The sequence below is a fragment of the Grampus griseus genome, assembly GCF_964374135.1.
Source record: "Grampus griseus genome assembly, chromosome: 1".
NCBI lineage: Eukaryota > Metazoa > Chordata > Mammalia > Artiodactyla > Delphinidae > Grampus > Grampus griseus.
This window is the reverse complement of record NC_139017.1, coordinates 51885525-51912617: the sequence shown is the minus strand read 5'-3', so window position 1 is coordinate 51912617 and position 27093 is coordinate 51885525. Positions and strand designations below refer to the sequence as shown.

General features: G+C 35.7%; 1 protein-coding gene across 1 annotated transcript in view; it reads left to right on the top strand.

Annotated features, from left to right (window-relative positions):
- Positions 1-27093, top strand: part of NME7 (NME/NM23 family member 7) — a 262372-nt gene that overhangs the window by 98601 nt on the left and 136678 nt on the right. The window contains exons 9-10 of the mRNA XM_082659949.1: positions 8894-8958; positions 11829-11897. Of these exons, the coding sequence (XP_082516075.1) occupies positions 8894-8958; positions 11829-11897 (134 nt within the window). The remainder of the gene's footprint in view (positions 1-8893; positions 8959-11828; positions 11898-27093) is intronic.

Sequence of the window (27093 nt, the reverse complement as noted above, 5' to 3'; positions counted from 1 at the left end):
AGTGTTATCTTGTCATTTTTCCCCTGGGAGGGGTTTTTACAGGCAAACTTTCTGTTTCAAATTCTGCTTAAAGTTTTACATATTCCTTATGAATCTACAGAAATTGTTTCACTGATGCACACGCTCATCTAAGACAGGGCTCGAGCGCTCTACAAAGTGCACCTCAAATATTTCTAGGGGTTCGTAGTGGGAGAGAGAGGCCTTGTTTTGTCAAGTGCTGTGTAAGGACCCCCTTCTTCCTTCTTTTCTTGCTCTGCTTCCCCTAACTTGTATCGCAATGTTTGCCAGGCACTGCTGGCTTAGACAACAGTGGCTTTCCTTCTCCTGAGAACCGGTGGGTTTGCCAGGCCCTGTTGTGCCTGTAGCTGGGTATTGCCCTGACCCTGTTATCTGCTTCTCATCAGTCATTGCAGCTATCTCATTTGGTGTGACCTGGGCACTAGCATTAGCCTCCTTGCGGTGTACCGGTTACACAATATTCTCTTTGAAACGAGACATATAAAATGCTTGCATTTTAACAGTACGGCTAAAAATTAAATTCGTGCTCATTCTATAAGCAAAGCTATGCATCCTAACTCAGGCTATTCTTGGCCCTAGTACTACTCTACTGCTGCTGTCATTAGCTAATAGTGCTGTTGTATGCCCCTGACTGTTCTAAGAATTTTACATATACAGACACATTACATCCTCATAAAACTTCTATGAGGTAGGTATTACCATCTTTTATAGACAAGGCAAGAAACTGAGACCATAGAGAGGTTAGGCTGAGATAGGCAAAGGAGAAATCTCTTCAGACTGGATTATTTACCAGCCCTTACATCTGTGGCCTGGAGAGTAAATTGACACACTTGGTCCCTGGCCAAATATCTCATATGTAGTCATTGTTGATGGTCTTCCTCTCTGTGCCACACTGTGGGAGGTTTTACTCCTCTTTGGCAGCTGTAAAGAAAGAGAGAACAACTCGTTTTCAACTCAAGGTTATTATGAGCAATATAATCCTATTTCAACTCATAAGGGCTGCCTTTCAGTCTAAGTGGCCTTGTTTGCAGGGATGACGATAGGTAACAGAGCCAAATCAAGGCAGATCTGTTAACATTGATTCATTTACCCTGACCAGATACAGGTCAGAGGGAGAAAAAAATGGATTCTCAAAAGTATATACTGTACTTCAATTTATGTATTTATTTAAAACTGGAAAAAAATCCATTTTTATTTCCATTTTAAATTCAAGCCAGATTTTCACAGTAACGCTTGGGAGAAGCTTTTCCCAATCCTCAAGACTCTAATAATGTGGCTGCATTCATACCTAAAAAAGCCTTAGACATTATATTAGCACCTCATTATACCTGCTTGGGTGACCCAGGGTACCTTATGTGGTACCTGTGCATCCATCCTGGAGCATATAAGCCTGGTGCCCATTTGTTTTCTTCCAAGTGGTGCAAACCATGTTATGTTATGAAAACCTTTACTGTCCTTTTTATCTTATTGATACCAGTGAGTGTTAAAGTGCCTGTTTCATTCGATTGCCTTGCAATTTTGTTTCCATTATTTGGTGCAAGTCTATTTTTATTTAAACTGTTAAGTCTGCTATTTCTAAAAATACTGTTTGAACTTCAATGTACCTGAATATTTTATTGTCAGTTACTTTTCTTCCACTCTCCAACCATGATCACTTTATGAACTTTATAGACAGAAAGAGGGATCTTCTAATCCCAGTTTTTGATCATTTGGCTATTCATAGGATTTTTTTCTGGGGTATTTGCTGATTGTAATTCTTTTGTCAGAATCAACACCCATAAGAATACCACAGCTTTCAAAATGTACTGTTTCTTCTTTCTCCACCCTTTCTTCTACAACCTTTCTTTCTCGGGGTACAGTGTGTCACCTCCTATATAAAAAATCCTACATAAAAATGGGGGCTTAATGAGGACACTGTTGGTACAACTGGTTGAAACCCAACTTGAATTCCCTATTTGTCTCATTTTAGGGCTGGAAGAAGAATAGGGGTCGAGCTAGGCTTAGGGAGACTTGTTCAACCTCCTTGTTCTCAGCACATATGGCTTTCATATGTGCTTCTCTTGACTATCACTTTCATGCTTGCAGATTAGCTTTTAACAGCACCTTGAGAGAGGGGTTGGGTTTCCAGCAATGCAAGACTCATATACTTAGAAACACACTGGAAAGAACTTTTTTTTTTTCCCCCTGTTCTAGCTAAAAAAAATTCCAGGGAAGGACTCTGATTGGCTTGTGCCAATTCTAGGCCAATTCCTGGGTGAATTATTTTGCCCAGGGAGCAGAGTGCTATGATTGACCTTGTTTAGGTCTGGTGTCCACCTTTTGACCATTGGCTGAGGCCCATGGTTATAGGGTCACGTAAGAAGATGGCAACTCCCTTTCCAGTCAAATGGTTTAGTTTTCCTAAAAGAGAATGAGGGCTCCTAATTCCAGGAGAAGCAAGAGGTTTTAGAAGGACAAAGTAATAGATGTCTGATATTGATGATTGGATACAGGGTGGCCACTTATTAATAAGGCTTTAGAACAATTCAGGTAAAAGGTATCAGGATATGAACTGAGTATGTGAAAGAGTGGAGATGGGGAGGTGATTTGACATTCGAAACATTTAGGTAGCATTCATGGAGTTCTAAGCAAACTATTAAAAAACAAATTAACTATGCAAACACCAGCCAAATAAAATAAGCCATCTGCTCTGTTTGACCCTTTTGAACATGTTTGCTGTGGGGCATGCAATTTTACTTTTTCTTTTGCAACTTCTTTTACATAGTTATTGTCATTTGTTCAGTCACCTGAACATTTTCTGTCTAGAACAAAGTAAAGGATTATGGTTATTGACACTTTGTCATTTAAAGCTGTTAAACACAGAACAGGTTTCTTAAATGCCTCTCTGTCCTGCCTCTGCACATAACCAACTGAATATAAAAAAAGCAGTATCCTTGACTCAGGTCTGACCGTTCTTGGCACAATGTCAGTGCTGCTTGGGCTATAACTTTTATTGGTTTATTTGTGAATAGAATTATTCTGTTCAAATGTTACATCCCACAAGTCATAGTTTAATATGATTATAGATTTAGAATAGATTGTACATTTCTCTTTGTGTTAGTTAGTGCATAGGGCTAAATACTACTTTCATATTTAGATCAGGATTCTTTTTTTTTTAGATCAGGATTCTTATGTAATCATGTAAAATATTTTCTTTATTATAATAAATAAGACCTCTTTTAGGCATCCTTGAGATCAAATCTCATAAGTACTAAGAATTTATTTGCCTTTTAAAATATGTTGACATTTGGACTGATGGTGCAGAAGCAACAGTGGGTAAAACTGCTGGTGTCTTAGAACAAAGCAGGATAGTGGCAGCAGACTGTACTAGTAGTGTGTTTTTAACCATCTTGCATTTGCAGAAAAAAAGCCACTTTCACTTAGGAGTGTCCTTGATGAAACAATAAGAATTATTAATTTTATTAATTTTTTACCCTCAAGTCAAAATATTTTTAATATTCTGTGTGAAGAAGTGGGAAGTATACATGAAGCACTTTTGATACATACTGAAATATAATGCTATCTTTAGGAAAAGCACATGTACAGTTGTTTGAGTTGTGAGTTGAACTAAATGCCTTTTTCATAGAATACCATTTTTACTTGAAAGAATGACTCACAAACTATGGTCATTCAGATATGGATATTTGGCTGGCATTTTCTTTAAAATAAGCCTATCGTTTAAAAGAAAGGACAACTGACAATAGTTGTTGCCCAAGAAAAAAATCCAAAAGAAGATAAAATTACAAATAAAAATTAGAGTTAGGAACTTGGAAAACTGTATGCACCACCTTGAACTCAACAGCTTTCCAATACTTAGATTATTCTGATGAAGTTGGTGGTATTTAACAAATGGGATTTTTTTTTTTTCTTTTGATGTGGTATAATAGAGAGTCAGCATTTGGAAGATCTGCATAACTCAGTGAACTAATATTTTCCAAATGATCAATGTGTATGATGTTATAAAATCATGCATGGATAAAAGATTTATACAAGGGCTTCCCTGGTGGCGCAGTGGTTGAGAGTCTGCCTGCCGATGCGGGGGACGTGGGTTCGTGCCCCGGTCCGGGAGGATCCCACATGCCGTGGAGCGGCTGGGCCCGTGAGCCATGGCCGCTGAGCCTGCGCGTCCGGAGCCTGTGCTCGGCAACGGGAGAGGCCACAACAGTGAGAGGCCCGCGTACTGCAAAAAAAAAAAAAAAAAAAAAAAAAAGATTTATACAAAGTACAAGATTGACCAGTGGATTTTAATGCAACAGGGTTAAAAAAAAGGTCGTTGGTAGAAGTTTGAAATTATATGTTGCAGTGAGCTTTTAAGAAACTACCACTTGTCAAGTGAAGAAGAATATATACAATTATATTAAAGGCTATTAAAATACTACACCATTTTCCAACTAAATATACTTTAAGCAAACAACACATAACAGCAGGTTGAAAGTTGAATGCAGCTGCTTTTCATTAAATTAGACATTAGAGATTTTAAAAAATGTAAAACAATATCTCTCTTCTCACTGATTTTTTTGTTTTGGAAAATAGTCATTTTTCTCATAAAAATTGTATTTATGTTAAAATGTAAATTTTTTTGTTATATTTAAGTTAATATTTTAAAATTTGCTGTTTAATACAACAAATATTTATCAATATAACCTATTTACATAAAAGTGTTTTAGAGTCTTTAATAATTTCTAAGAGCTAAGGGGTCCATGAGACCAAAATGTTTTGGGAACTTCTGGCCTATAGGGTAAAATTCAAACCTCTGTCTGTGGTCCAAAAGTCCTTCTATCAGTGGCTTCTACCACCTCTCCTATGATCTCTTCTGTCTCATTTCCCCTCATCAAAAGAACCATGTTGTTTTACCTCTCTGTACCTTTGCTCAGTGCTCTTTTTGCCATGAATATCCGTTTTCTTTTAGCTCTCTGTCTAAAGTACTGTCTCCCAATGCCTCTTGGGACATTTATCTGTGTAATACTGTTTGCCATAAATTCTACTTTATTTGAAATTAATATAATCATTACAACTTTCTTATACTTATTGTTTGCATGGTATATATTTTTCCATCCATTTACTTTCAGCCTACCTGTGTCTTCATATTTAAACTTGCTTTCTTATAGATATCATATAATTGGATCTTGTTTTATTAATCCATCTAAAATCTCGGCCTTTACTAATCTCATTTATGAGGGCTCCAGCCTCATGACTTGAGCACCTTCCAAAGGCCCCACCTCCTAATACCATCATATTGGGCTACATATGAAGTTGGTTGGCACACAAAAATTTAAATCATAGCAAGGGGAAAAAGGAGGCAACCTGCTACAATTGCAGGTAAATGAAGATTAAATTCTAAGTAAGAGAGATTGTGGTGGGGTAACTGAGACTGAGGGCATAAAGGTAACTGTTCAAAATACTTCAGGGCTTCAGAAGACACTGAGGAAAGACTTAGAAGGTGGACTGATGGTGAGGGTGAGAGGAAAAATGGACCAAGTAGAAAGGAATAAATATATGGAAAAAGATATGAAAAAAGATTGCATATTGGAGGAGGGTGAGTCTATCCAGAGCTGGAATTGAAGCTTACACCAAGGAACCAACCTTTTTCTTTCCTTTTTAAAAGGCTACCTATATCATGAGTATAATCACCTATATGTTTTTCTAATCAATTGCCTTTATTTTTTTTACATTTACCTTGAATTCATTAGGATTAATGTTTGTATGTGGCATGAGGCCAGTATGAACTTTTTCTCTCAAACTGTTAAACCAAAAAAATTAAAATTTTTTTCCCTTCTCTAATTTTAATTACTCCTTTACAATTTTCTGGTATTTTCTAATTGTGCTCTGAAGAGCTTTAGAGTTTCTCAGACTTGCATCAGTCAGAGAGCTATGACTGTTTTTTCCTTTGGTTATTTCTTTTATTAACTTTGTAATTCAGTGAACAATATTTGTTAACTACCTACTACATGCTAGACACTTTGCTAGTGTCACTGGAGATAAAATGAGTCCTAAAATGAGCACGACCCTTGCCTCAGGGGGTTATATTGTCTAGTGAGTTTTACATATCAGGCTTTCATATACACATTCCTGTTTTTCTATTGAAACTTGCAGAAAGACAGTGAGATTTGGAGACCCACTAATTTTGTAACGTTGAGCAAGTTATTTGTCTTCTCCAAATCTTCATATATTCTCACCTTATGGTGGGATGGTAGCCCCTGTTTTAGTGTATTGCTTTAAGGATTAAGTGGAATAACTTCATATGAAAGGGCTCAGCCCCCAATAATTAATTTACTTTCTTCTTTCCTAACTTTTGTCTATACTTTTCCTATTGATAAAAGACCTGGAATTTTGGTTAACATTCCTGTGTCCTATGCCATCTGAGTGTTTGGTACAGATTACTAATAGGTTATCTAACTTCTCTTTCCTAACACTCTGTTGATATGACTGACTTTAATATCATCATACCATCTTGCTTAAGCCAAAGGATTTATCTTAGTTCCAAGGTGCTTAATCTCCTTTAATTCTTAACTATCCTTGTATTCTAAGAATTTGCTCCTTCTTTTGATACTGGTGTAATATTTTCCTTCTTTATTCTTTTGCAAGTATCCTTTTACATGTCCCCAACTTTAGATATTTTCTCAAAACTCATTCCTCCCAACTCTTTTTTTGCTTTTGCCCTTCTTTTTGTCAAACAAGTAGTCATCTATTCTCATCACTTCAGCTCTAACCTTCTGTAGCCTCATTATATCTGTCTGTCTATTGGAATACAACCCCATATTACCAATGTAATATAGGGAGTTCATTCATTCCTTGATGATTTTTATTGCCGTTGGATATACTGTCTTCTCAAATGCTGATTAGCGTTCTGCTCTAAAATTCTGTTTCTATGTCCAGAATCATTCACTTTTTTCTTAATTTGGTTTCTTAGCTTGTTTTCTTCTTAAAAGTGCTATCATTCTTCTAGTTACTTAGACTCAAAACCTTTATTCCTTCATGTTCCCACTCTATGTTCACTTGAGTCTTGTTACTTTAGTCTTGTTACTTTTTGTTTGGAAATATCTTATATTCATTACTTCTTTATTTCTCTACTACTGCCATCCAAGTCTAGTCAGCACAGTAGATGACTTCAACGGCCTTTGCTATTCTTTCTATCCCTTATTCTTTTCTTCAGACCAGCTTGCCCATTATTATTACATTAGTAGTCTTCCTAAAATACTGTATTTATCCTGTATTCTCCTGTTCAACATTTTCAGTGATCCATTTCTTTTGGCAGTGTTTCTTTTTTTTTTTTTTTTTTTGGCAGTGTTTCTTTTGAAGGAAAAATTTTCTCATGAATTCCCAGTGTTGACATAAAATATCTTAATTATAATGTAACTTAAATATACAACTAAATATAAATGCTTGCACATAAAATTGTATAACTAAAACAGTTTACAAATTCATTACAAACAAAACTATAAAATGGATAAAATTTAAGTTAACATTAATGTGACAAAAGATGTTTGCTGAAACGTAATCAGTAAGCTCAACGTGAATATGGTACTAAGTGCTCTGAGTTTGGCACAGACCTATTCTACTCTTTTATTTTTTTAATTAATTAATTAATTAGGTTGCACTGGGTCTTAGTTGCAGCAGGTGGGCTCCTTAGTTGCGGCATGCAAACTCTTAGTTGCAGCATGCATGTGGGATCTAGTTCCCTGACCAGGGATCGAACCCGGGCCCCCTGCATTGGGAGCTTGAAGTCTTAACCACTGCACCACCGGGCCTATTCTACTCTTGAAACTTCTGAGAAACCTTTGTTTCTACAGCATGTTATGGTATCATTTGGCCTTCACTTGGTACAAACATATCATTTAAGAAATAGATCTGTCCTTGTCTTTTTTTTTTTTTTCATCCCTCAGCCAGCTACAATTAAAATAGCCTATTTGGCAGCAGTAAGATAGTAAATAAAAATGCACATTCGGGCACTGATACTACTTGTTTTTTTGGGGTTATTAGGTGAACATCAAGATGATCCAGAATATGGAGTGTGTGTGTGTGTGTGTGTGTGTGTGTGTGTGTGTGTGTGTGTATGAGATAGAGAGAGAGAGAGAGAGAGAGAGAATTTTAGTTCACTTGAAAAAAAGAAACTTAGGAGATTTTTATAGAGACTAATGGAATCTAAAAAATCAGTTCTAGACCTCCAGAGTCTACAAACACCATTATAAATGTTGCTATTCGTGGGATAAAGACCAAATTCCTCATGTTGATATCTAAGGCCTTTATCAATTTGGATTAAATCTCTTTTCCTTTTTTATCTTTTTCTTTTTTGACTTCTTACTATTCTGTACACATATTCACATTTTTCCCAGAATTATGCCTTGTCTCTTTTTATACCTCTGTCCCTATATAATGCCATCTACCTATAGCCTTTAAGGGCCAGTTCATGCTCTCATATCCCCTTGAAGCTTCTGTTCCCCTCTTCAGTTATAATTTGATATTTCTCCTTCTTTGAACGGCTCCTGTGAACTCCTTCTGTATCTGGTACTTGAACATTTCATTTTTTTTGGTAATATTACTTTAATTGTTTGATTTTCATATTCTTTACATCACTAGCCCTCAGGGTCCTTACAGGCAATAGTAACTTAAAAGTTTTTTGCTTAATCTTCAAGATCATTGTTGGTATTCCTGAAGCACTTTACTAAGTGAATCAAATGGGATTACAGTATTAGGGGTTTAGTTTCCCTCAGAAATATGTGATTCCTTCCTATAGAATGTAAGCAAAGTAATTTGATATAGAAAATTTGCATTTCTCTGAAACTAAAATGCCTTAGAAATTTTATATTTTTTGCCCTCATTTGTTCTGTATTTTCAGGACTGCTGGGAAAGATTCTGATGGCTATCCGAGATGCAGGTTTTGAAATTTCAGCTATGCAGATGGTAGGTAGTTTGCAATGGGTCATAACTTACTGAGGAAATGTGTTTTTTTTTTGAAGTATGCTTGAAAATTTTTTACACTGAATTTTCTCTGTGTACTTGTGAACTCAATGCATTAAAAATAAAAAGATATATTTGTTGAACTTGATAACCTTATAGTAAAAAAATATTTTGGAACTGACTTTACCTATATAATCTCTCACTAAGAGAACTGATATTCTAATGGTACATCTAATTTAAGCTTATAAAGCAGGTTTATGTAATTCCTGGAACTTTAGTTGCAAAATAAATGCAGACTGAAACAATACATTTAGTTCCTCCAAACAAAATATAGAATTAAGCTAAGTAGTTATAATGAATTTTCTGTTGTCTGGATTTGTGACTAAGAAGAGAATCAATTCAGATTTTTCCCAGGACCTTTGCTGATTTCTGGAGTTTCCCTCAGGATCTTCTTTGGAGTTAGCACATTTCAGCCCCTCTCTTGGCAGTCATACCACTGGATCTCCGGAGTCCACAATCATTCAAAATTGCCCTGCTGGCACATTTCTAGGAAACGCTTCACTGAAGAAACAATATTAACTTCTGTAGAGTCCTTCTATATCTTTGTGCTATACTTATCAGTGCATTTGATGATAAATTGGGCGCAAATTATTATAGGAATCAAATAATTTACATTTTACAATTGTTTTTTGTTTTTGTTTCATTTTTCCTCTTTTTTGCATTAATGGGGATTTTTTTAATGATTCCATTTTATTTCCACTATCGATTTATTACTTATACCTCTAAAAATTTTTTTAGTGTTGTTTTAGGGTTTAAAATCATCTTTAATTAGTCTGTCTTTACATTTTACAATTTTTGAAGGCCAGCAAGTTTGCATTATTATGACAGTGAAATGCCAGTTTTGGAAAGAATTTTCTTACCAATATAATTTATTTGCTCTTTTTCTGAAAAGGAACTGCTTTTGATTTCTATGAAGTCTTAGGATCACCCAAAATCAGAGGTCAGGACACTAACTGAGGTTCTGCCTATTTTGTATCCCAGATTGGTGGGAACGTTAATAAGCTGAGAAAAGATCAGAAATATCAGCTAGTTTACAGAGTTATCAGGCACAACTTGGAGACTGATGAGGAAGTTAATAATTGAAGAATCTTAGCCAGGACTATAATGAAATTGTTAGCCAAAACGTTCTCAAAGTATTAGCTTGGTGATGTAGTTGCAGGGTTATAGGACCTAAGCCTCCTTAAGTAGTAATCCTTGTGGAAATTTTAGAATTAATCATTGATCTAACTCTAGGCCTACAACCTAGAATAGTGATTGTCCATAGTAGGTGCTCAGTGAAAAAAAATAATTACAAAAAAAGAATCAATTGAACTTACGGGGGAGGCATGGTAGTTTAGTGGCAATCGTGTTGTGATTTTTGGAATCAGAAAGCTCTATTTCTGAATCATGTGTCTTCTGCTTTCTAGGTATGTGAACTTGGCCAGATTTTAAGCATTCTTATCTTCAGTTTTCTCAGCTAGGCAATGAGAATATTATTTGCCTCAATGGACTATTTCATGGAATAAATGAAATAACCCTACACAATACTTTGTAGAATTTCCAGTACAAGTTACTAAGTATTTAATAAATTATATTTTCTGTTATTATTTTATGGTATTAGTAATATAAGAATTTGTATGAATATCAAATAATATACTGAAATCAAACAAAATTCCCTCCCTGTAATAGTTATGTTGCCTATGAAAATAAATCTTCCTAGTTTGAACTATTGTCTTGGTAGACAGAAACTTCTTAGTGATCTTCAATCCTGGCAACAATAAAGAAGCAAAGTAGGGAGGAAAACAAAATTGGGAAGTCTGAGGCTATTTTTTAAAAATTTAAGGTTCTGGTTCTTGAGATGGTAGAACTTAATGAAATTTTATTTCTAAGTTTGAATCCAGCCTGGATAAGAATGACTCGTGTAGGTTTACCTTATTAGCATATTCTGACAATTCTTTTTGAAGAGGAGTGGGATTTCCAGATGAATGGTGTCAGTGCTTTATTATGAGCCAGACTAGGGATTTTTCTGAATGCTTGGGAGGAAAAGGGTATTATTTCCAGCCCCCTCTACAAAATTTGAAGAACTTTTCTTTAGTAATATTTCTTTAAAAATTTTTTTTAATTTATTTTTATTTATTCATTTATTTTTACATCTTTATTGGAGTATAATTGCTTTACAATGTTGTGTTAGTTTCTGCTGTACAACAAAGCAAATCAGCTATATGTATAAATATATCCCCATATCCCCTCCCTCCCACCCTCCCTATCCCACCCCTCTAGGTCGTCACAAAGCATCGAGCTGATCTCCCTGTGCTTCTTATTTGTGCCACTAATCTATCGATAAACAACATTACATTGTATAGATACATACGTCGTTTCTGTACCAGGAATGAGGTTTTATTCAGCGAGGTAGAGTGTAGTGGTTGAGAGTATGGTCAGTGAGATCAGACTGCTTAAGATGGAATGCCAAGTACTGAAGGCTACATAACCCCTCTGAGTCTTCACCTCATCTGTAAATGGGGGCTATTAACATTACTTACCTTGTAGGGTGATTTTTATGATTAACTGAGATGATGTACCTACAGGACCTAGAACAATGCTTGATATATTTAAGTACTCAAATGTTATAAATAATTTTTTATTTTTAATAAACAATAATTTGTTATTGATGATCTGAACTTTAACACTTTAACACTTTTTCTTCAAAGATTGTTTAATTTGTTCAAGGTTTACATTTTAAAGGAAATATATCCAAGAGATCATAAATGTTGAGTGCTAAGTGTGGCTCATTCTGTTGTGTTGGTTGGCTTATGTTTTTTTTTTTTTTAATATAGTTCAACATGGATCGAGTTAATGTTGAAGAGTTTTATGAAATTTATAAAGGAGTCGTGTCTGAGTATAACGTAAGTATCAAAATAAATGTAAAGCATTGGTACTGAAAACAACTTGTGTATCTCAAATCTTGTAGATCTCAGTATAATTTATAATCATGAAAGTATTGCTTGAAGTATTCATGATTCTGCCAATTGCCAACTGATCATACCAGTGACTGAGGCATTTTTTATCCCTCAGAGCCACTGGGTCAGTTTTAAAAATATGATGCTATTTCATTTATGAAACAAAAATATACAGGAATCAAAAAACACTTTGCTGAGATATTGACACATTTTGATATTATCTATGAACATGATAAAATTCTCAGGGTGGAAGACTGTCCAAAATGCTTTAAAAAGTTGAGAGCAAATAGTTCTTAATGTAACTTCATAGCGGTAGTTAGTGTCTACTTAATGCTACAAATGCAGATAGAATCATCTGACAATGCGATAGAGACTGAAGAAATGGTTAGACTTAAAGGGAGTTGTTTAGAGGGCAGTGAAATTCATTCTTGAAAACAAGACTATATTCAGATAAACTGAATGTTGTTTCTTAAAATAATACATGATAGATATTTAATCAAAGTTAGTTTCTTTCGCCTTTTATCAAATTAGATACGTTTGTGCTGGTGGCCTCCCTCATCCCCCACATTATTTTATAGAGAATTTTGGCTTTCTTTTTTTGCATAAAGTTCACTATTCCTGACAATGAAACTAGATTCCCTTCTCCTCACTTCTCTATGCCCTTTCCTTTCAACCTACTTTAAGAAATGACCTGAGCCTTTGTCTTATTTAGCCCTACATAGTAAAGACCAATAATGAGATATTATATTTTGCATTCAGCATACTGGTAGTGATCCACCCTTCTTTAGAGGAACCAGTGTTGTTTTGCTGTAGGTTATCGAACTTTAATCTTGTTAGCTTCCTGATTTTAGAGTTATGCTCTTTCTTTTCTTAAATGGAAGAAATTTTAAAATGTGTTCTTATTTTTTTATTAATTTATTTTTAAATTTTTAAAATTTTCATTTTATATTGGAGTATAGTTGATTTACAATGTGGTGTCAGTTTCAAGTATACAGCAAAGTGATTCAGTTATACATATACATATATCTATTCTTGTCCAGATTCTTTTCCCATTCAGGTTATTACAGATTATTGAGTAGAGTTCCCTGAGCTATAAAATAAGTCCTTGTTGGTTATCTATTTTATATATTGTAGTGTGTGTATATGTTAATCCCAAATTCCTAATTTATCTCTCCCCCCCCCCCGTTTCCCTTTCGGTAACAGTAAGTGTGTTTTCTAAATCTGTGAATCTGTTTCTGTTTTGTAAGGAAGTTCATTTGTATCATTTTTTTAGATTCACATATAAGTGATATCATACGATGTTTGTCTTTTTCTGTCTGACTATGCTACAATTTTTGATGACAATTTGTATGCTTTCAATTAAATTTATTACCTCATCTCAAATTCTTAGCGCTTATGAATTTAGCTATTACCTATTATTTTTATTTTTTTTAACATCTCTGTTAGAGTATAATTGCTTTACAATGGAGTGTTAGTTTCTGCTGTATAACAAAGTGAATCAGCTATACGTATACATATATCCCCATATCCCCTCCCTCTTGAGTCTCCCTCCCACCCTCCCTAGCCAACGACTCTAGGTGGACACAAAGCCCAAGCTGATCTCCCTGTGCTATGCGGCTGCTTTCCACTAGCTATCTATTTTACATTTGGTAGTGTATCTATGTCCATGCTACTTTCTAACTTCGTCCCAGCTTACACTTACCCCTCCCTGTGTCTTCAAGTCCATTCTCTACATCTGTGTCTTTATTCCTGTCCTGCCCCTAGGTTCTTCAGAACCTTTTTTTTTTTTTTGATTGCATATATATGTGTTATCATATGGTATTTGTTTTTCTCTTTCTGACTGACTTCACTCTATATGACAGTCTCTAGGTCCATCCACCTCACTACAAATAACTCAATTTCGTTTCTTTTTATGGCTGAGTAATACTCCATTGCATATATGTGCCACATCTTCTTTATCCATTCATCTGTCGATGGACACTTAGGTTGCTTCCATGTCCTGGCTATTGTAAATAGAGCTGCAGTGAACACTGTGGTACATGACTCTTTTTAAATTATGGTTTTCTTAGGGTATATGCCCAGTAGTGGGATTGCTGGGTCGTATGGTAGTTCTATTTTTAGGTTTTTAAGAACTATACTGTTCTCCATAGTGGCTGTATCAATTTACATTCCCACCAACAGTGCAAGAGAGTTCCCTTTTCTCCACATCCTCTCCAGCATTTATTGTTTGTAAATTTTTCGATGATGGCCATTCTGACTGGTGTGAGGTAATAGTTCACTGTAGTTTTGATTTGCATTTCTCTAATGATTAGTGATGTTGAGCATCCTTTCATGTGTTTGTTGCCAGTCTGTATATCTTCTGCCCATTTTTGGATTGGGTTGTTTGTTTTTTTGATGTTGAGCTGCATGAGCTGCTTGTAAATTTTGGAGATTAATCCTTTGTCGTTGCTTCATTTGCAAATATTTTCTTCCATTCTGAGGGTTGTCTTTTTGTCTTGTTTATGATGTCCTTTGCTGTGCAAAAGCTTTTAGGGTTCATTAGGTCCCATTTGTTTAGTTTTGTTTTTATTTCCATTTCTCTAGGGGGTAGGTCAAAAAGAATCTTGCTGTGATTTATGTCAAAGAGTGTTCTGCCTATGTTTTCCTCTAAGAGTTTTACAGTATCTGGCCTTACATTTAGGGCTTTAAGCCATTTTGAGTTTATTTTTGTGTATGGTGTTAGGGAGTGTTCTAATTTCATTCTTTTACATGTAGCTGTCCAGTTTTCCCAGCACCAATTATTGGAGAGGCTGTCTTTTCTCCATTGTATATTCTTGCCTCCTTTATCAAAAATAAGTGACCATATGTGTGTGGGTTTATCTCTGGGCTTTCTATCCTGTTCCATTGATATATATTTCTGTCTTTGTGCCAGTACCATACTTTCTTGATTACTGTAGCTTTGTAGTATAGTCTGAAGTCAGGGAGCCTGATTCCTCCAGCTCTGCTTTTCTTTCTCAAAATTGCTTTGTCTATTCAGGGTCTTTTGTGTTTCCATACAAATTGTGAAATTTTTTGTTACAGTTCTGTGAAAGATGCCATTGGTAGCTTGATAGGAATTGCAGTTGGATCTGTAGATTGCTTTGGGTAGTATAGTCATTTTCACAATGTTGATTCTTCCAATCCAAGAACATGGTATATCTGCATCTGTTTGTATCATCTTTAATTTCTTTCATCAGTGTCTTATAGTTTTCTGCATACAGATCTTCTGTCTTCTTAGGTAGGTTTATTCCTAGATATTTTATTCTTTTTGTTGTAGTGGTAAATGGGAATGTTTCCTTATTTCTCTTTCAGATTTTTCATCATTAGTGTATAGGAATGCCAGAGATTTCTGTGCATTAAATTTTGTATCCTGCTACTTTACCAGATTCATTGATTAGCTCTAGTAGTTTTCTGGTAGCATCTTTAGGATTCTCTATGTATAGTATCACGTCATCTGCAAACAGTAACAGTTTTACTTCTTCTTTTCCGATTTGGATTCCTTTTACTTATTTTTCTTCTCTGATTGCTGTGGCTAAAACTTCCAAAACTATGTAGAATAATAGTGGTGAGAGTGGGCAACCTTGTTGTTCCTGATCTTAGTGGAAATGGTTTCAGTTTTTCACCATTGAGAACGATGGTGGCTGTGGGTTTGTCATATATGGCCTTTAGTATGTTGAGGTAGGTTCCCTCTCTGCCTACTTTCTGGAGAGTTTTTATCATAAATGGGTGTTGAATTTTGTCAAAAGCTTTTTCTGCGTCTATTGAGATGATCATATGGTTTTTCTCCTTCAATTTGTTAATACAAATCACATTGATTGATTTGCATATATTGAAGAATCCTTGCTTTCCTGGGATAAACCCCACTTGATCATGGTGTATGATCCTTTCAATATGCTGTTGGTTTCTGTTTGCTAGTATTTTGTTGAGGATTTTTGCATGTGTGTTCATTAGTGATATTGGCCTGTAGTTTTTTTGTTTGTGACATCTTTGTCTGATTTTCGTATCAGGGTGATGGTGGCCTTATAGAATGAGTTTGGGGGTGTTCCTCCCTCTGTTATATTTTGGAAGAGTTTGAGAAGGATAAGTGTTAGCTCTTGTGTAAATGTTAGAATTCGCCTGTGAAGCCATCTTGTCCTGGGCTTTTGTTTGTTGGAAGATTTTTAATTTCAATTTCAGTGCTTGAGATTGGTCTGTTTATATTTTCTGTTTCTTCTTGGTTCAGTCTTGGAAGGTTGTACTTTTCTAAGAATTTGTCCATTTCTTCCAGGTTTTCCATTTTATTGGTATATAGTTGTTTTTAGTAATCTCTCATGATCCTTTGTATTTCTGCAGTGTCAGTTGTTAGTTCTCTTTTTTCATTTCTAAATCTATTGATTTGAGTCTTCTCCCTTTTTTCTTGATGAGTCTTGCTAATGGTTTATCAATTTTGTTTATCTTCTCAAAGAACCAGTTTTACGTTTTATTGATCCTTGCTATTGTTTCCTTCATTTCTTTTTCATTTATTTCTAGTCTGATCTTTATCAGTTCTTTCCTTCTGCTAGCTTTGGGTTTTTTTTGTTCTTCTTTCTCTAATTGCTTAAGGTGTAAAGTTAGGTTGTTTATTTGAGGTTTTTCTTTTTCCTCGAGGTAGGATTGTGTTGCTATAAACTTCCTTCTTAGAACTGCTTTTGCTGCTTCAAATAGGTTTTGGGTCATCGTGTTTTCATTGTCATATTTTTCTAGGTGTTTTTTGATTTCCTCTTTGATTTCTTCAGTGATCTCTTGGTTATTTAATAGCATATTGTTTAGCCTCCATCTGTTTGTATTCTTTACATATTTTTTCCTGTAGTTGATATCTACTTTCATAGTGTTGTGGTTAGAAAAGATACTTGATACGATTTCAATTTTCTTAAATTTACCAAGTCTTGATGTGTGACCCAAGATATGATCTATCCTGGAGAACATTCCATGAGCACTTGAGAAGAAAGTGTATTCTGTTGTTTTTGGATGGAATGTTCTATAAATATCTATTAAGTCCATCTTGTTTAATGTGTCTTTTAAAGCTTGTGTTTCCTTATTTATTTTCATCTTGGATGATCTGTCCATGGTGAAAGTGGGGTGTTAAAGTCCTCTACTATTATTTTGTTATTGTTGATTTCCCCTTTTATGGCTGTTAGCATTTGCCCTATATATTGAGGTGCTCCTATGTTGGGTGTATAAATAGTTACAATTGTTATATCTTCTTCTTAGATTGATCCCTTGATCATTATGTAGTGTCCTTCTTTGTTTCTTGTAATATTCTTTATTTTAAAGTCTATTGTGTCTGATATGAGAATTGCTACTCCAGCTTTCTTTTGATTACCGTTTGAATGGAATATCTTTTTCCATCCCCTCACTTTCAGTCTGTATGTGTCCCTAGGTCTGAAGTGGGTCTCTTGTAGACAGCCTAGATACAGGTTTTGTTTTTGTATGCTTTCAGCTTTCTGTGTCTTTTGGTTGGAGTATTTAATCCGTTTACATTTAAGGTAATTATCGATATGTATGTTCCTATTACCGTTTTCTTAATTGTTTTGGGTTTGTTATTGTAGGTCTTTTCCTTCTCTTGTGTTTCCTGCCTATAGAAGTTTCTTTAGCATTGGTTGTAAAGCTGGTTTGGTGGTGCTGAATTCTCTTAACTTTTGCTTGTCTGTAAAGGTTTTAATTTCCCCATTGAATCTGAATGTGGTCCTTGCTGGGTAGAGTAATCTTTTTTTTTTTTAACATCTTTTTTGGAGTATAATTGCTTTACAATGGTGTGTTAGTTTCTGCTTTATAACCAAGTGAATCAGCCATACATATACGTATATCCCCATATCTCCTCACTGTTGCATCTCCCTCCCTCCTGGATAGAGTTATCTTGGTTGTAGGTTTGTCCCTTTCATCACTTTAAATATGTCCTGCCACACCCATCTGGCTTCCAGAGTTTCTGCTGAAAGATTAGCTGTTAACCTTATGGGAATTTCCTTGTATGTTATTTGTTGCTTTTCTCTTGCTGCTTTTAATATTTTTCCTTTGTATCTAATTTTTGATAGCTTTATAAATATGTGTCTTGGTGTGTTTCTCCTTGGATTTATCTTGTATGGGACTCTCTGTGCTTCCTGGACTTGATTGACTACTTCCTTTCCCGTATTAGGGAATTTTTCAACTATAATCTATTCAAATATTTTCTCAGTCCTTTTTCTCTTCTTCTTCTGGGACCCCTATAATTTGAATTTTGGGGCATTTAATGTTGTCCCAGAGGTCTCTGAGAATGTCCTCAATTCTTTTCTCTTTATTCTGCTCTGTGGTAGTTATTTCCACTATTTTATCTTCCAGGTCACTTATCCATTTTCTGCCTCAGTTATTCTGCTTTTGATTCCTTGTAGAGAATTTTTAATTTCATTTATTTCGTTGTTCATCTTTGTTTGCTGTTTAGTTCTTCTAGGTCCTTGTTTAACGTTTCTTGTATTTTCTCCATTCTATTTCCATGATTTTTATCATCTTAACTATAATTACTCTGAATTCTTTTTCTGGTAGACTGCTTATTTCATCTTCATTTGTTTGGTCTGGTGGGTTTTTACCTTACTCCTTCATCTGCTATGTGTTTCTCTATCTTCTCATTTTGATTAACTTACCTTGTTTGGGGTCTCCTTTTCGCAGGCAGCAGGTTTGTAGTTCCCGTTGTTTTTGGTGTCTACCCCCAGTGGCTAAGGTTTGTTCAGTGGGTTGTGTAGGCTTACTCGTGCAGGGGACTGCTGCCTGTGTTCTGGTGGATGAGGCTGGATCTTGCCTTTCTGATGGGAGGGACCACATCTGGTGGTGTGGTTTGGGGTGTCTGTGAGCTTATTATGATTTTAGGCAGCCTATCTGCTAATGTGTGGGGTTGTGTTCCTGTCTTGCTAGTTGTTTGGCATGGGCATCCTGGTCGTAGAGTGGAGCTGGTAATTGAGTGGAGCTGGGTCTTAGTGTTGAAACAGAGATCTCTGGGAGAGCTCTCGCCGATTGATATTATGTGGGGCTGGGAGGTCCTTGGGGGACCAGTGTCCTGAAGTCAGCCTCCCACCTCAGAGGCTCAGGCCTGACACCCAACCAGAGCACCAAGACCCTGTCAACCAGATGTCTCGGAAGAAAAGGAAGGAAAAAAGAAAGAAAGAAAAACTAAATAAATAAAATAAAATAATTAAAATATATTTTTAAAATACAAATATTAAAATGTTATAAAAATCCAAAAGAAAGAAGAGAGCAACCAAACCAATAAACTAATCCACCAATGATAACAAGCGCTAAAAACTATACTAAAACAAGAAAGAACAAGAAAAAAACGGACAGAATCCTAGGACAAATGGTAAAAGCAAACCTATACGGACAAAATCACACAAGAAGCATACACACACACACTCCCAAAAAGAGAAGAAGGGAGGGAAAAAAGAAAAAATATATATATAATAGGAAGAGAGCAACCAAATCAATAAACAAATCTACCAGTGATAATAAGCTCTAAGTACTAAACTAAGATAAACATAAAACCAGAAACAAATTGATGCAGAAAGCAACCCCCAAGTCTACAGTTATTCCCAAAGTCTACTGCCTCAGTTTTGGGATGATCCATTGCCTATTCAGGTATTCCAGAGGCGCAGGGTACATCAAGTTGATTGCGGGGATTTAATCTGTTGCTCTTGAGGCTGCTGGGAGAGATTTCCCTTTCTCTTCTTTGTTTGCACAGCTCCTGGGGTTCAGCTTTGGATTTGGCCCCGTCTCTGCGTGTGGGTCGCCCTCTGGCATCTGTTCTTCGCCCAGACAGGATGGGGTTAAAGGAGTGGCTGATTAGGGGGTTCTGGCTCACTCAGGCCAGGGGCAGGGACGGGTACAGAATGCAGGGCGAGCCTGCAGCAGAGGAGGCTGGCGTGACGTTTCACCAGCCTGAGGTGCACCATGTGTTTTCCGGGAAAGTTGTCCCTGGATCACGGGACCCTGGCAGTGGTGGGTTGCACAGGCTCCTGGGAGAGGAGGTGTGGATAGTGACTTGTGCTTGCACACAGGCTTCTTGGTGGCTGCAGCAGCAGCCTTAGCATTTCATGCCCACCTCTGCTGTCTGTGCTGATAGCTGTGGTTCACACCCTTCTCTGGAGCTCATTTAGGCAGTGATCTGAATCCCCTCTCCTCGTGCACCCCGAAACATTTGTCTCTTGCCTCTTAAGCAGTTCCAGACTTTTTCTGGACTCCCTCCCTGCTAGCTGTGGTGAACACACGCCCTTCAGGCTGTGTTCACGCAGCCAACCCCAGTCCTCTCCCTGGGATCTGACCTCTGAAGCTGGAGCCTCATCTCCCAGTCTCCAGCCCCCCCAGCAGGTGAGCAGACAAGCCTCTCAGGCTGTTGAATGCTGGTCGGCACCGATCCTCTGTGTGGGAATCTCTCTGCTTCACCCTCTGCACCCCTGTTGCTGCGCCGTCCTTTGTGGTTCCGAAGCTTCTCCCCAACTCACCCCCTATCTCCACCAGCGAAGGGGCTTCCTAGTGTGTGGAAACTTTTCCTCCTTCACAGCTCCCTCCCAGCGGTGCAGGTCCTGTCCCTATTCTTTTGTCTCTGCTTTTTCTTTTGCCCTACCCAGGTGCAAGTTTCTTGCCTTTTGGGAAATCTGAGGTCTTCTGCCAGCATTCAGTAGTTGCTCTGTAGGAGTTGTTCCACGTGGAGATTTTTTTTTTGAAGTATTTTGCAGAGAGGATGGTGATCTCCACGTCTTACTCTTCCGCCATCTTGAAGGTCCCCTCCACCGTTCTTATCTTAACATCATTTATTCAACCAGTGACACATGTTTTCCATTTCTTAAATCTTCCCTTTTTACATTTTCCTTCTTTTCTGTGTTTGATTGGCTTTTTAAAAAATATGGTTAGAAGCAACTACCTTTATTAATGCACATTATATTATAGTTTTATTGTACATAAGATGAACAGACTTGTGGAGGCATATCTTACAGTAGCCTTGATCCTGAGTTACATTCTCATACAACATCAGGTAGTATTGAATTTGGTAGCAAGTAGCAGTTGAGGACATTAATGTTTTATGTACATATCTGAGGTAGGCCATATTTCCCTTTGGTAAAAAACTTTTTTTAAAAAAAAAAGCCTCATCTTTTTCTTTTATTTTTTATTGAGGTAACATTGGTTTATAACATTATATGTTTCATGTGTACAACATTATATTTCTGTGCTATACTGTGCTTTGAAAATACCATACATGCAATTTTTTTATATACTATACATTTACTCTTAGAATTTTTTGATCTTGGGATTCTGGAGATAAAGATAAAAACATCACTGAGTGTATTTGTCATTTCCCCTGAGAAATCAGGAATTTGAATGGCAATAGCAATATTATACTTTAATGTCAGGACAGCCCAGAATGATTGATATTGATGTACTTTCTTCGGTTTAATCTTCTCAGTAAGATATTGTCTGTAATTACTATTTAAATCTTGTAATATTAATAAAAGAACCTACTTAGGAGAAGAAACAGAGGGACTGTTTGGAAGGGGAAAAACTACCTTATTCAGAGTAATTATTAGTCTTGTGAGTAATTTTTAGTAATGGTTATGGTTTTTATTCAGCTTAAAATGGCTTATTCCGCTGAAAACAAGTATTTCAGATTATTGGTTTGTAGCAGTATCTTAATGGGAGAATGCACTATATATATGAACCAGAATATATCAATATCCAGGTATCTTTGAGATGTTACTGCATTTATATGATATAAAATTTTATTTATGCTAAGAAATGTTGTTTCCTTGAACATTTTCCCCAAAGGGAAAGAGTGTTTTTATCCCAGTAATATTTTATTGAAGTAAATACATTCTTATGAATGGTATATAGCCTCTGATTCTTTTAAAGGTCTTTTCCCATTTCATGATTCTGACTATTTCATTCAAAGGAAGTTGTATGATGGTCTGTATTCATATACTAGAAATGCATATGATTGGGATATCTTACATTGGGTAGTTTGGGATAGCAAAAACCAGATAGCAAATCCTGGGTCTCATTTGCTATTGTGATTGTTGTATTTCCTCTTGGGTCTCTTATTTTTCATGACAGTTAATATTTAGGACTCAAGTTTTAAGTTCAAGGAAGAGGTAAGTTTTTAAATGCTGATACTGGATGTCTCTTAATTTTATGAGATTTATTTAATTCTATAAAGTAGGCCATGTAAAAATAATCTTAAGAGGCAACATAGTCTAAAGAAACAAAAACAGGTGATCTGATTCTTACTCTGACTTTTAGTACAGCACTTTACCCTCTTTGTCTTCAGATTCTTACTTACAAAAGAAATAAGATATATAAGGTCATATTAGTGGTTTCATCCATTTTATTGTTTTGAACTTAAAGATGTAAGGGTGTGAAATGTAGAATATGTAGTGTGAAATAGTACAGCATCACTGACACTGTTGTACCAGATATTTTTTAATAATTCTACTCTAGTTCTAGGTTTTCCCATGTTACTTGCTTGAAACTGTAAAATTTTCCTGTTTCCCAAAATTCATTGCAACAGCTTACAGCTTCCTGACCTCAGTTTCCTTTGTTGTTGTTTTTTTTTTTTTGGCTATGGAGTCAGATGCAAAGTTCAAATCCCAAACACACCCACCAGCTGTGTGACCATGGAAGTTATTTACCTTCTTTAAGCCTTAGTTTACCCATATATAAAATAGAAACAACACTATTACTTTATGAAGTTATTGTGATTAAATGAAATAAACCATATAAAGCAGTCTCACATACTGAGACTATTGCTTTAGTAAATATTAGCTATTTTTATTATTACTACTATTATTGTTATTACTGTAGCTGAGAATCTTTATAGTAGATTCTGTGTTGATCATTTACAGTTAAATTTGCTGTTTCAGCATTTGCAGTCATTAAAAGGTAATAATTCCTATCTTATAGAGTTATCATGATCCAATTATTTACTACACATGTATTGAGTATCTCCTGTGGGCCGTACAATGTGTTGGCTACCAGGGAGACAGAAATGAACAAAAAAAGCACACTACCTGCATTCATGGAGCTTATGTCCTGGTGAGGAGAGATATTAAATCAGACATCCCACTGCAACTGCTTAAGGATGGTAGTCAAAGGGCTATTAAGGAAGGAAACAAGTGCTTTTTTGTTTGACAGTGTTTTGCTTAAGTAAAGACCTAGGTGACTTGAGAATTCTGTTAATTCTTTTAATTAATTAATTCTCTTAATCTGTTAACAGCATTCTCAAGTCCATTTTTTAAGGAACACTTTTTGCTATTGATGGAGTCCTTTTCTTTGCATTTTGTGCAGCCCTCTATGTTTATCATTTTACTGGTATTTGTTATTAATACTGAAAGAGAGACAGGTGAAAGAAAGGTGGACAAAAGTTACACTTCTGTTTTTGGATAACATGCTCATGTCTTCTTCTACCCCTACTGACAACTTGGCTCTTGACATTTATGTGTAGGCAGTACTTCAATTTCATTAGACAGAAAATCCTACTCAACATAATTATCCATAAAAATCAATTTCCTATGACCTTTGTGAAATAGTAAAGTGACTTCAGGGGCATACATCTAGGGATTCTAATGAGTAGGGTTCTGTGTACCATATTAATTATGAAGTTCTCTCCCTCCTTTAACTTCTGGCATTTCTAGTAGGCATGATGACTGAGTTTGGATTAATATTTAAATATTCTGTAATAAATTGCCTTTATTTTACTTTGGCATTATGTATCATAAACCTTCAAAAGTCATTACAATGGTTTACATGGCCCTCTATGATCTGGCCTCGTCTCTTAACTGCTTTCCTCTGGTCTCACTCAGATCCTGATACCATGGCTCCTTTACTGATCTTCATATACCCCAACTGTACTTTTTCCTCCAGGCTTTATATGTATTTTCACTTCTGCCTGAAGTGTTCCATTCATTGAATGTTTCAGACACTGTGAGAGGCACTTTTCTTTGAGCATGTTTTTCATTAAACCACTTCACATATAGAGTTAAGAACCCTAAAAGAGTATACTTCCATTTCTTCTCTCCTATTCTACATGCTGTTGTCATACATTTTACATCTATATATGTTATAAACTCTGCAATACATTTTTAATATTTTTGCTTTAAATAATCAATTACATTTTTTTCTTTTTTAGTTGCTGTGAAATATGTTTTATATTTACCCACATGTTTACCATTGTTTTGTATAGATCCATATTTTTGTCTGGCATTATTTTTCTTCTGTCTGAAGTACTTCCTTTAACATTTTCTGTGGTATGTGGCTGGTGGTGGTGAATTCTCTCAGATTTTGTTTGTCTGAAAAAGTCTTTTTTTAATTGAAAGATCAGTGATTTACAATATTATATTAGTTTCAGGTGTACAACACAGTGATTCAATATTTTTATAGATTATATTCCATTTAAAGTTATTAAAAATAATGGCTATATTTCCCTGACAATATATCCTTGTTGCTTATTTTATGTATGCCAGTTTGTATGTCTTAATCCCATACCCCTGACTTGCCCCTACTCCTTTCCCTCTCCGTACTGGTAACCATTAGTTTGTTCTCTACATCTGTGAGTCTGTTTCTCTTTTGTTATATACATGTGTTTGTTTTATTTTTAAGATTCTGCATATGAATGATAACATATAGAGTATTTGTCTTTCTGTGACTTACTTCACTAAGCCTCTAGGTCCATGCACATTGTTGCCAGTGGCAGAATTTCATTCTTTTTTATGACTGGGTAGTATTCCATTGTATGTATATATACCACATCTTATCCATTCATCTGTGTTGGATACTTAGATTGCTTCCATATCTTGGCTCTTGTAAATAATGCTGCTATTGGAATGCATGTATGGTTTTGAATTAGTGTTTCCATTTTCTTCAGATATATACCCAGCAGTGGAATTGCTGGATCATATGGTAGTTCTATTCTTAGTTTTTTGAGGGACTTCCGTACTGTTTTCCATAGTGGCTGCACTAATTTACATTCCCACTGAGAGTGTACTTGGGTTCCCTTTTCTCCACATCCTCACCAGTGTTTGTTGTTTGTAGACTTTTTGATAATAGCTATTTTAGCAGATGTGAGGTGATATCTCATTGTGGTTTTGATTTGCATTTCTCTGATGATTAGCAGTGTTGAGCATCTTTTCATGTGCCTGTTGGCCATCTGTAGGTCTTCTTTGGAAAAATGTCTATTCAGTTCTTTAATCGAGTTGTTTGTTTTTTTGATATTGAATTGTATGAGCTTTTTATTTATGTTTTGATATTAACCCCTTATCAGTCATAGCATTTGCAAATATTTTCTCCCATTTAGTCGGTTGTCTTTTCATTTGTCAATGGTTTCCTTTGCTGTATAAAAACTTTTAAGTTTAATAGGTCCAGTATATTTATTTTTGCTTTTATTTCTTTCGCCATAGGAGACAGATCCAAAAAAAATATTGCTAGGATTTATGTTAAAGTGTTCTGCCTATGTTTTCTTCTAGAAATTTTTGGTTTCAGGTCTTACACTTAGGCCTTTATTTTGAGTATATTTTTGTATATGGTATGAGGAAATGTTCTCATTTCACTCTCTTACATGTGGCTGTACAGTTTTCCCAGCACCACTTGTTAAAGGGACTGTCTTTTCTCCATTGTATATTCTTGCCTCCTTTGTTGTGGAGTGACCATAAGTGTGTGGGTTTATTCTGGGCTCTCTATTCTGTTCCCTTGATCTATGTGTCTGTTTTTGTGTCAGTACCATGTTATTTTGACTACCGTAGCTTTGTTGTATAGTCTGAAGTTAGGGAGCATGATACCTCCAGCTTTGTTCTTTTTTTCCTGAAGATTCCTTTGGCAATTCAGGGTCCTTTGTGGTTCCATATAAATTTTAGGATTATTTGTTTGAATTCTGTGCAAAATTTTTTGGCTATTTTGAAAGGGATTGCATTAAATCTATAGATTGCTTTGGGTAATATAGCCATTTTAATAATATTAATTTCTGCAGTCTTTCCATTTCTTTGTATTGTCTTTAATTTCCTTCAGCAGTGTTTTATGGTTTTCATAGTATAGGTCTTTCACTTCCAAGACAAGGATGCCCACTCTCCCAACTTTTATTTAACATAGTATTAGAAGTCCTAGTCACAGTAATCAGACAAGAAAAGGAAATACAAGGCATCCACATTGGAAGGGAAGAAATAAAACTGTCATGATTTGCAGATGATATGGTACTATATAGAGAAAATTCTAAAGTCTCCACGAAAAAAAACTATTAGAATTAATAAGTGAATTCAGTAAAGTTGCAGGATATAAGATTAATATATAGAAATGTGTTGCTTTTCTATACGCCAATAATGAACTATCAGAAAGAGAAAGCAAGAAAACAATCACCATTTAAAGTTGCATCAAATTGGCTTCCCTGGTGGCGCAGTGGTTGAGAATCTGCCTGCTAATGCAGGGGACACGGGTTCGAGCCCTGGTCTGGAGGAACCACATGCCGTGGGGCAACTAGGCCTGTGAGCCACAACTACTGAGCCTGCGCGTCTGGAGCCTGTGCTCCGCAAAAAGAGAGGCCACGATAGTGAGAGGCCCACGCACCACGATGAAGAGTGGCCCCCACTTGCCACAACTAGAGAAATCCCTCGCACAGAAACGAAGACCCAACACAGCAAAAATAAATTAATTAATTAATAAACTCCTACCCCCAACATAAAAAAAAATAATAAAAAAATAAAGTTGCATCAAAAAGAATAAAATACCTAGGAATAAACTTAACCAAGGAGGTTAAAGACCTATACTCTGAAAAAGTCTTTATTTTTCATTCATTTTGGAAAATATTTTCCAAATGTTTTCTCAACCGGGTATAGAATTCTAGATAGGTTGTTGTTATTGTTTTTATCCTTATCTTTGTTCTACTGTTATGTTTCTTTTTTTGGATGTTTCTAAGGTTTTTGTTTTTACTGTTTATCACTGGGTTGTTTTATTTGTTGTTGTTGTTTTATAGCCAATTTGATTATGATGTGCCCTACTTTATTTTTCTTTCCATTTATTTTCCTTTGATTTGGATATGTGGATATGGATATGTTGGATATGTGAGTTTGTGGGTTTCACCAAATTTGAACTCTTTTTAGCAATTAATTCTTGA